Source organism: Enhydra lutris, unplaced genomic scaffold (assembly GCF_002288905.1).
Source record: "Enhydra lutris kenyoni isolate GAN:26980312 unplaced genomic scaffold, ASM228890v2 scaffoldscaffold39, whole genome shotgun sequence".
Taxonomy (NCBI): Eukaryota; Metazoa; Chordata; class Mammalia; order Carnivora; family Mustelidae; genus Enhydra; species Enhydra lutris.
This window is the reverse complement of record NW_019154123.1, coordinates 24,639,722-24,651,756: the sequence shown is the minus strand read 5'-3', so window position 1 is coordinate 24,651,756 and position 12,035 is coordinate 24,639,722. Positions and strand designations below refer to the sequence as shown.

The window sequence follows — 12,035 nt, the reverse complement described above, 5'->3', positions numbered from 1 at the left end:
TTAGAATCACCTGAGGGGCTTTTAAAAATACAAATGCAGGACCCAGTCCAGGTTAATGAAACCAGAACCTCTAGGGAGCGAGGGCGCACTAGACAAGGCTCAGAATGCATTTCAAAAAAAACAACTGAGGATCTTTTTTTTTTTAAACTGGCACGTGAAAGCTCAAAGTAATTTGCTTTGCTGAGAATTCTCCATATAAATTCTCCATACATCAGCACCACAAACCTCTCTCATAACACATTTAGCTAGGAGATAAAAAGTCAAATTTCTTACCTGTGTGATAAAATGTGAGAAAAAATAAAAGTACTCCCATGAACATATTACTTAAGAAAGTGACAACTCCACAAGTAATTCCTTCTGGAACTGGGTAGACAGTTTCCACAAAAAGCTCAAAAAATATAGGTATACTGCTATTCAGGAACACTCCCAGGAGAATGCAGGAGGCATACAATGTCACTAAAATAAAAACACAAACATTTTAGTTTCATGGCAGCAGCAGGGAGTCCTAGCGGAGAGATCTTCTGGGTATTCTCTTTCATAAGTAGTAACTCTGGAATTTCACATATTTTCAATGGTAGCTGATAAAGTTTGACAAAGTATCATTATCTGTCAGCTCTTTGCTCAGGTTTTGTGGAGTAGATAGGAGAAAGTTTTGTTGCTGGATGATAGATAACCAATTTATTTGCTTTGTCTTTTTGGTATGGATTATTCCAAAGCACGGAAAAAATTTTACCACTATAGTAATAATTAAAAGGATTCTTCTCCCTTAGTCACACTCCTGGCTGATAGATGTTTAGATAAAGTATAGCAACTTAATTTGAAATCTAAACTCATTCTACAATTTTAAAGAGAACTTAAAATCTAAGAGTAAGTGTAAGAAACATTAAGTGTTACTGAAAATTACATACTTAAAAGGACTGGTTAGGAATCTCCCTCAAGTAAAAAATAAAAATATCCAGTATGTAATTCCTGGAGACACACTTAAAATAGAGTTAATCTTCATTTTGGAACGAGTTTTATGTCAACAGTTTTTAAAACAATACATTAAGTTTCTTGGAAACACAAAAGAATTTCACCCAGAGATGTAATCAGTAGTGGTTAGGTTCTCAGGTTAGCAATAAAAAGCCCATTAACTGGATTCCATAGTGAAATCTTCGAATAAGGACATTATTCTTATTCTTAGAAGAATGTCTAGGGAAATGTACCCTACTCCAAATAGCTATGTCACAGCTACTGTCTGCATACAAACCTTCATTACCTTAAATTTAAGGTGAAAAAAAAACCAATGAGGGAAAAAAATGATATCCTACAGCAAGTTAAAACACATCCCTTATAGACTAGTATGTATATCATACTAGCCATAGATATAATAATGAGTAGAATTTATTCTAAGCCTAAGGTTATTGAGAAAATGCTTATTTTTTGTTTTTAAAAATTCTGAAGATCTAATCGGCTTTATTAAATGATTCATGAACTGGGCAGCATCTCATCTAGCAAGTAGAGGGAAATTCCCAGGAAAATACTTATTTTTAATTTTTCTCAGAAAAATATTTTAAATAAAAGTTTTTGTTAAGGAAAAAAGTTTCTGTATAGTAACCTCAACTCCCATTTCTTTTTCCAAATATACTAGTCTTCCAGGATTATAAAATATTTAATAATTCTATAACACAAATGGTGGTTTTTTTTTTTTTAAGATTTTTTTTTTTATTTATTTGACAGACAGAGATCACAGGTAGACAGAGAGGCAGGCAGAGAGAGGAAGGGAAGCATGATCCCAGGACCCCGGGATCATGACCTGAGCCGAAGGCAGAGGCTTTAACCCACTGAGCCACCCAGGTGCCCCCCCCCCTTTTTTTTTTAAACTTAACACTCATTCTGCATTTTATTTATTTTTTTAATCATTTTTTAAATTTATTTTCAGCATAACAGTATTCTACCATTGTTTCTACCACACCCAGTGCTCCATGCAGTCCGTGCCCTCTCTAATACCCACCACCTGGTTCCCCCAACCTCCCATCCCCCCACCTCTTCAAACCCTTCAGATTGTTTTTCAGAGTCCATAGTCTCTCATTGTTATTTTTTTTTAAGATTTTATTTATTTGACAGAGAGAGAGAGAGAGAGATCACAAGTAAGCAGAGCAGCAGGCAGAGAGAGAGGGGGAAGCAGGCTCCCCGCTAAGCAGAGACCCCAAGTCTAGTACCCCAAGTCTAGTACCTTGACTAGAAGGTACACATGAAGAGAGAGAACAAAAGGATGACAGAGAATAAAGAACACACAACGGGCTAAAGCAGTGACCCAACTATTCACAGAATTAAAAGGGAAGCATCTGATAGTTAAAGTAAGTACCACTTACAATATGTAGTAATTTTCAAGATTCTTAAAAACAGAACCCCTCATGCTCACTATGTACTTGCCAGACACAGATCACATAAATCAGTCAACACACGCCCCTTTACACGTGACTCATCAGTGGCACATGAGGAAATGCAGGGATGGAATGTCACTGGCAGCTTTGATAGCATAATCTACCTACAAACAATTGATAATAATTTATCAGTCAGTCAGTGGTAATTAGAGCAGAAATGGCTACTGACCCAAACACGGATGTGTCTAGGAATGTGAAATATGAAAATATTGAAATAAATAACAGCAAAAATCAAACTCTTAAGGACCGGGATATGCTACTTCTAAGGATTCACAACCCACTAACAGAATGAATGAGCTGTTTTTAGGGAACACGTCTGTTAAGAATCCTTTTGACATTTTTCTTTCTGAAAGAGATGAACTCTCACATGTAATATGTAAGCAGGCAAGTTAAAATAACTGAAAAATTACCATAGCCTGTATGGTATATTTGCATGTGGTAAAAGAAGGAAAGAATGATACTATAATGATGAGGACATACAGAAAGAGGACTATCAGTTTGAAGTCTTGAAAGGAGAGGTTTGGTTTTACTGTTTTTTAATCAAGCATGGTACTGAGACAGAGAGAGCGAGCGAGCAAGCGAGCGACAGGATGTCTCAGAAAACTAGAGCCTGGTGACACAGGCAGCCCTGTCTGAAAACCCCTTAACACCACCCCACTCCCTTGGCTTCACTGTATGCTCATTAAAAATCTTCTGATTTTGGTCTCCTGGGTATCTGAATTCAGGGAAGGGAAGAGGAAATCTTTATCATGGGAAAGACACAATTTCTGTTGTAAATTAAACCTTGTTGATGGAACTGTAAAGAGCTGATCTTCTGACAGGTCATTTGAAAATGCCTATCAAAATAAATAATGCACTTACTCTTTGACCCAGCAATTCCACTTCCAGGTATTTACCCTATAGCTAGTAAGGTACAAGAATATAGAGAACACTCACTGCAATATTGTTTGTAGTATGAAACATAAAAAACAAGCTAAATGTCCACCAATAGGGGGGTTGGTCATTTGAAAATTTATCAAACACCCAAAGGTGTATTATTGCAACCATTCAAATTGACAGTAACTCTGTTTATAGTGATATTAATGACATCTAAGGTATGTAAGTGAGAAAGGTGTGAGACAGTGCGTTATTTCTTTAAAAATGACAGACACATGGACACACACACACAAACACACACACACACCCGTTTGTAAATTTATAGAATTCTCTGGGAAAATACCCAAGAAACGGACATTCAGGGTTACACCTAAAGAGAAAAACTGGAAGCCATAGGAGGATAGACTTTTTTTATCGTATACCTTTTTACTACTAATTGGATTTGGATTATTTACTTTGTGCACATCTTACCTATTTAACAACAAAGAGAATTTGATTGTAAGCTAATGATATAGCGGTTGATCCAACTCCCCTCATGCAAGTTTCTTAGCTCACAGATTCAGAAATAGTTATCACTGGGTGGTCTGACCCACAGACTTCCCCTCAACCCCCTGGGAGCCACGTAATCCGGCCCCTGTGCAGAATCCTTGGCACAAATATTCCCACTTCATTTTGTATTACACATAGGATACACGGGCTGAGATGGATGAAATAACTTCACAGGCTAGTAAACAAAAAGCAAGTATTTTCATTCAACTCATTCAATTCTCTCACTCTCGGGGTTTGCTTTTTGTATTATATAGAAATGATGACCAAGACGGTGTTTTACAATGGATGGACGTACTGAAATCACCTGTTATTCCATAAAGAATCAAAATCATTTATACAGGAAAGGGTTAAATTAGCATCATAATCAGAATGGGGAAAAGCAGCTGTGTTAGGACGGATTTCATAGGCTCTGCGGAGCTCTGGGACACGCATACATAAAGCAGAGGCTGATTTGAATTTCACTTCCATTTGAGTTTTCAGTTTAGAGGGTGACAGGGCATCTTTATACACTGGTTTGGCAGATCCGGTGGGTGAATGTCATATATTAAAAGTCAGGCAGACAAGATAATTTCCTGCTCATCAGAGAGGGTTCAAACTACATGATTGTTAAATATTTCTTTAACTTTTCTATAGTGCTGATACTAAAATTATAATAAACTGCCTTTCAATTAAAAAGTCAAGGTAATTTAGCAGAACAAACACAATGCTGATGCAGGGTTTTTTTCAGAGAAGTTAATAAAATTTCATGGGCCGACAATTCAAACTGTGAAAAATAAAGTCTTGCGTAGTACAAAATTTAGTTACAATGGATCTATTTCAAAAACATGAATTGGGTCATAACCCTGAAAGTACTACTTACCCCATTCTTGCTCCCAATGACAAACTAAATTAGTAAACTTTAGGGAAATAAACTATGTTTAAAATACATTTTTATTAACCCAAACACTTGAACCTTAGGTGTTACAAAACAAATGACAAAACTTCAAATTAAGAACTATTTCATTCAGGGGGTGAATGAATGGGTGGCTCAGTTGGTGAAGTATCTGCCTTTGGCTCACTCAGGTCACCTTTCCATGTTTTCTGGGTCCTAGCATCAAGCCCTGCAATGGTCTCCTTGCTCCCTAGGGAGTCTGCTTCTCCCTCTGCCCCTCTCCCTGCTCATGTTTGCGCTCTCTTTCAAATAAATAAATAAATAAGATCTTTAAAAAAGGAAAACTATTTCATTCAACATTTAATGAGATTCTCAATATATCATTAATAACAAAACAAATTCAAACCTTGGATTTATATAATTTTTAAAACACTTAAAAAACTGCTTTCAAATATATTTTCATATTTGATCATCCTACTGACTCTTTGAAGCAGGTAAGGCATTTTATAGATGAAGTAACCAAAGTTCTGAAAGTCAAAATGACTTATTTAGAAACAATGTAGATTAGCGTTGCTAAAAACAATATATTTGGGGCGCCTGGGTGGCTCAGTGGGTTAAGCCTCTGCCTTCAGCTCAGGTCATGATCTCAGGGTCATGGGATCGAGCCCCGCATCAGGCTCTCTGCTCAGCAGGGAGCCTGCTTCCTCCTCTCTCTCTCTCTCTCTGCCTGCCTCTCTGCCTACTTGTGATCTCTCTCTGTCAAATAAATAAATAAAATCTTTAAAATAAAAATAAAAGCAATATATTTAAAGCTTACAGAATCTAGTGGATTTTCAGCCACTGTCTCAGATTGAAAAAAAAAAAAAAAAGACTTGATATTTCTTTTATTCCTTGGTATTGACACAAAAGGCACACTTCCCAAATCTGTCTTGAGCACAAAAGCTGGAAGTCACTGCACATTAAGACAGATGACAAAATAAAAAATAGAGCACCAAAAAGTTACAAACAAGATGATGAACTTTAGTCACAATAAATGTAAAGTGGGTTCAAAAATTAGTGTTTAGGTATGTAATAGGGAAAACATAAGCCTTTCTTCAAAATCATTTATCAGGCACCTACTATACGTAAGCTGCTATGCTGGAACTGTAAAAAGGACATACCACTCCTCATCAGTTTATCTCCGTGAATAAACTTTATATGCTCTTGCATATCTAAAAGCTCTTGCTCATCTAAAAGAACATGATCCACATCTATGGCTTAGCAGCCATCTATCTGCACAGTGCTAAGAAGATAATTATACTTCATTCTTTTTTTTTTTTTTAAAGCTATGTCTAATCATGAGCAATAATAGCCTCCAGTATCAGGTACTGAGGATAGCAGGAAAAGTATGCTAAATTCTAATAGCAATACGGTTTCAGGAAAACCTATTGCTAAATTCTAATAGAAACAGATTTTCAGGAAAACCCCAACAAGCTATAGTAGGTTTAGAAGAGGCTGACTTGGGGCACCTGGGTGGCTCAGTTGGTTAAGCATCTGCCTTCAGCTCAGGTCATGATCCTGGGATCTTGGAATCAAGTCCTACATTTGGCTCCTTGCTCAGCGGTGAGCCCGCTTCTCCCTCTCTCTCTCCTGCCTGCCATTCCCGGTGCTTGTGTGCATGCTTTCTCTCTCTCTACCCCCGTGACCAATAAAGAAATAAAATCTTAAAAAAAAAAAAATAGAAGAGGCTAACTGTGCTGGCCAGTGCTGGGAATCCATGTCTGATGAGGACAGCTTGTGAGAACCGATGGATGCTGAGATTAAGGCAAAGGACAGATATGACAGGGCTAATATTTTGAGGATGTCAGTGGAAGAGGGAGGGAGCTGACTTGCCCTGTAAGCTATGTTGCTCCAAATCCATTATCTCAATAGGAGGAAGCATTTCCCAGGACCCAGAACCGACAAACAATGGGACGGGGAATAGCTTCCTCTCTGAGGCGATATTCCAGTTGCCGTCAGATGGACATACATCTGGATTGTAATGGAAGAGATTCATTTACTGAAGAGATAAGTATCAGATGATAACTAAGGTTCATTCAAAGATCAATAACAAATACATTTAGGTAGAGAACTTAACTAGGATATTTTAAGATTTTATTTTTATTTATTTGCCAGAGAGAGAGAGAGCACAAGTAGGTAGAGCAGCAGGCAGAGGCAGAGGGGGAAGCAGGCTCCCTGCTGAGCAGAGAGCCAGATGTGGGACTCGATCTCAGAACCCTGAGACCATGATCTGAGTCGAATGCAGACATTTAACCAAGTGAGCCACCCAGGTGCCCTTAACTAGGATATTAAAAACAAAAATTTTAAAGGTGCCTCTAGGTAGGTAAAACTTACAGAGAATTTACTTACAGTTTTATTAAGACGTATGACAAGTAAGAAATAAGGATTATAAAATAGTATAATAAATGTTTACCATGAAAAGTTTTAAGGATTAGAATCAAGTTGGTTTATAATATTAATATACTTTATTGGATAAATTTTATTATTATGCATGCTGGCTGAATTTTATTTTATGATAAAGTGAGGAAAGATAACTGGGAATTATTAGATTAGACCTTTATTAAAAATATTTCTACAATCTGAATTAAACTTGATATTAAAAATGAAAATGCTCCTTCAGGAAATAAAGACACATGTAAAAAGAGAAACTGTAAACATTCACAGTGTTTGTTAATGGCACAGTTTTTTCCATCGGTTCTGGGTGTGCCGAATACATGGGATACAATTCTATATTTTTGTGCTGTGCTTCTCCTCTCAGCCTCACGTTTTCTCCTTAAAAATGATTGCTGTGGCCTTCATGATCTGCTGCTGATTAAAATATGCTACTGTATATTTCATGTACTCATGAAATATGAGCTCCAAAAGAGGATAGGGTGTATTTTGCTGCAATAATCATTAATGGTGCTGATTTTCTTTCTGTAGGTTATTATTTTGCGGATATCCTTTGTTTAGCTGCTTTGTTGGCTCAGTTTAGTCCTATAAAGGCTGACAGTTATGTTCAGAGTCTCTTCCAGCTAGAAGGCCAAGTGGTTGTATCTCACAGAAATGAAGCATGACTAATAATCCTTTGAAATGTTGGGCCCAGAGTTGAGATGGGATCAGATATCACAGGTATAGGTTTATCAGTGACTTTTAAGTTCCCAAAAAATTACTTATGGTTCTGTATAAGGCGATACACGGTTATATCATGGAACACTGACTGATCACCTGGTCAAGCCCTCCACCTTCCAGAAACAGGGTCTGCTTAGAGACTTGTTCCTCTTCTTGAAAATCTCCGTGGATAAACTTTATATGCTCTTGCCCAATAGGCCCTATCAACATTTCAGGATTCTTACATTTAAGATTTTTCACAAATCCATTCCCTTCTTTTAATCCACATTCTATTTTTTCCTTCTTGATCCAACAGTCACAAATGTAAGTAACAGTCATGTCCATTCATAAAGATGGAAAGAATAATGAAGTCACTTAGCTTTCTTTCCTTAAAATCCCTTATTTCCTTAAAAGTGTGCATATCTTTGGGGTGCCTAGGTGGCTCAGTCAGTTAAGCATCTGACTCTTGATCTCAGCTCAGGTCTTGATCTCAGGGTTGTGAGTTCAGGCCCCATGTTGGGCTCCATGCTGGGCGTGGAGCCCACTTAAAAAAAAAAAGTGTGCATATCTTTAATCATGCTCATCACCTCCTTCTGAATTTTCTCATTCCTATTAAGAGGATCACTCTCTAGATTATACATGTCACATGCCTTTCAATACAACCGAATATGTTTTCTTTCTTCAAATGCCTCTTGAAGTCAGCTTGTAGTCACCTATCACTCTCATGGGGCTCATGTCTAGCTTATCTGCCCCTGCTTACTCCCCACTCACTATCTGTTTCTGACCTTGCCGCTGTGGTCTTCCAGTAACTTGAATTAGATGAAAAACCTCCCAAGGCAACTTCCGCTAAAACGCAAATTATATTGTTTCAGCAAACTCAACACCAAAGTGCTAACATTTTTCAAAATGCCATTTTCAAAGCGTTTATCTGTTCAGTGAAAAATGACTGTGTGAGTTGTGGCTAACAGGACTAGATACCTACTTTCCAGATAAGGTGAAAAATGTCTTTTCATAATTTGTATACAGAATAAGCTTCAAGATTTTGAAACTCACATTATCTAGTCATGAGTTAATTTATCTGCCGTATTGAAGACACTTGAATTAATAAAGACATAATGCAATTTTAAATACTGAGTTTCCTCAAAGAAATAAAAGCATACTACTGATAGCCTCCAAGGGGATGTATATAGGCAAGTACGTGTATCAAAACAGTGCACCTCTAGATAGAATGGAATGATCCTGTTTTTTTTTTTCCATAGAGATGGCAACAATAATATCAAGATCAGTAGATCACAAAAAATATTGCAACAGATAGTTTTAATAGTACCAGCACTTATAACACATGGTTAACAAAATTAACTAGCTTTTAATTTATTATGTCAACAATTATAATTGATGCATATATTTTCACATTCTTCATGTAGATTCTTCCGTTATTTAAAAGTAACAACAGGAATACTAAAGTTACTAGAAATGGGGAAAAGACTAGATATTTTCCTCCTTAAAAAAAAAAAGAATGACTCTGGTAAAAAAGAAATACGAATTTGCCATTACTGGCTTTAAATATCAGTCTAAAGGTCTAGATTTGCCTATAATTAGATTTTGTTGTAACTTCCCTTTCATGAAACCTCTTTTACTTAAAAGGAATTAGATCAGATTTTTATAAAGGCAGTAAGAGTATCTGTGACAGATTTATTCAAATTCTCCATTGGTTCCATTAAAATGTGCCCTTTTGCCTGCCTACAGCTAGTGCTGAGTAACAGAGTGACCACGGTTGCTATTACTGGCAATAAGTCCTATCTACTGAGATTCAAAATGGAGATAATATACACTTCATTCATTCATCATTCAGGGCTTGTGCTAAGTAGTGGGGTGAGAGTTGGGGTCAGAACTGATAAGGCACAAGTCCATGCTCCAGATTTTGAGATTGGCAGGGGAGATAAGACACACTCGGGTAACGGTTAGGTGGTAAGTATCAGGAAAGAGAAAAAAAATACCCACCATGATCATTCAGGAAAGGAATGTGAAAATCTAGTTTTTAATGCAGTATAAGTTAAAAAAGTATCTACCAGGAGTTTCTTTTTTTCCTTTCTTTCAGGAGTTTCTAAGTGACATTCAAAAACTGACTTGCAATTGGAAAGAACAGTAGAATTTATAAATTCGGTGGTTGTGAAGATGGCTACATCAGATTCAACCTTTCAGTTCTGGCCTTAATTTAATTTAGAATCCTGCTTTCCTTTCTGTCCAACATAATTATTTTCAAGGACAGACTGGAAAAACATAGTCCTGACCAGGGTCCACCTATATCAATTTTCCTTTAAGATTTAAAAAGATGTATACTCAAACGCAGTGATCCGAAGGGGCATGTGCACCCGCACGTTTATAGCAGCAATGTCCACAATAGCCAATCTATGGAGAGAACCTAGATGTCCATCAACAGATGAATGGATTGAAGATGTGGTATATATATATACAATGGAATACTATGCAGCCATCAAAAGAAATGAAATCTTGCCATTTGCGACAACGTGGATGGAACTAGAGGGTATTATGCTTAGTGAAATAAGTCAATCGGAGAAAGACAACTACCATATGATCTCCCTGATATGAGGAAGTGGAGATGCAACGTGTGGGGTTTGAGGGGTAGGAAAAGAATAAATGGAACAAGATGGGATTGGTAGGGAGACAAACCGGAAGAGACTCTTAATCTCCTAAAACAAACTGAGGGGTGCCGGGGTAAGGGGGGTAGGGAAAGGGTGGTGGGATTATGGACATTGGGGAGGTATGTGCTATGGTGAGTGCTGTGAAGTGTGTAAACCTGGCGATTCACAGACCTGTACCCCTGGGGCTAATAATACATTATATGTTTATAAAAAAATAAAAAAATTATTTAAAAAAATAAGTAAAAATAAAAAGATGTATACTTTTCAACACATTTTTTTCTGATTATACAAGTAAAACATAAAAGAAAGAAGTAAAAGTAAAACACGCTCATTATTACAGATCTAGACAAAAAAGGAGGTAAAAAATAAATTTTCCTGATGCCCCCAACCAGAGATAAAACTGTTACTTTTATCATAGCAAATAGAAAACACATAAAATTTCATGAACGTAATGTCTTACAATGAATATTCTACACTTAATTCAAGGGCAAATATATGTTCATTATGTACTCCCAACTTTGTTCTTGTAGAATCTAACAGATACGTACTTGACATACAGTAACACATACATGCACACACACACACACACACACACACACACACACACACACACACATCTGAGTATAACGTACTCAAAAGGGTTGCAAACTAAAACTATTCCACCAGAATGTTGTGCAACTGCTAAATTATGAAATCATACCCGAATAAAATAAAATAAAACAAAAAATTCTGGCTCAGAATACTTGCCAAAATTGTTCCAAAACCTTAATGTAGGAATGTTAGTATATAAAAAGTACACATTATCCAAAAGCTATTACTCTGGACGACTGGGCTTTATAGGCAAAACAATAAAAATTAAAGAGAGGGATTCCTGGCAGGATGGTACAGGGTAGAAATTTTCCAAACCTGCCTTTACAGCACACTTAGTGCCTCAGTATGCCCAAGGCCAAGAGAAATAAGTAACCATTCTGTTAATTACATAGTTGGGGCCAAACCATTTAATAAACGTGTATGTCCTAACAATTTAGTGGCCATTTAAAAAATAATACCCATATATTGAAAGAAATATATTTTTATTGCATTCTCAAATAACCACAATCACTTACTAATGAGATATGGGCAATCTGATGGGCACTGCATGACTTCACAAATCTTGGAATCAAACCTGAGAATCAGACTGACACCCACCCTTATATCCTGTTCCTGATTTTTGTGCAGTATTTACTTTTTATCACAGCCACTGCAGGAAACCAAACTTTTCAAAGATATGATGTTATCAAAAAGAATGCAGCAGGGATCTAATGATGAGACTGGGCACTCACTCTCTCGAACTAGAGGTTCACAAAGGGTCTGACAGATAGGGAATATCCCTGTGTTTCCTTCGGAAATTTAAAATAAGCCATGATGCCCTTGTGAATTTGCTGTGGTACTCCAGGGCAGATGGATATCTAAAATAAAGGCTATCTTTGAAAAATTTGATATATAAATTGATATATAAACTGATATATAAATTGCTGGTCA

At 36.8% G+C, this 12,035-nt stretch overlaps 1 protein-coding gene across 1 annotated transcript in view; it reads right to left on the bottom strand.

Moving 5' to 3' along the window:
* LOC111155066 (disrupted in renal carcinoma 2) overlaps positions 1-12,035 on the bottom strand; it is a 69,439-nt gene that overhangs the window by 8,016 nt on the left and 49,388 nt on the right. The window contains exon 8 of the mRNA XM_022515097.1: positions 274-456. Coding sequence (XP_022370805.1) covers positions 274-456 — 183 coding nt within the window. The remainder of the gene's footprint in view (positions 1-273; positions 457-12,035) is intronic.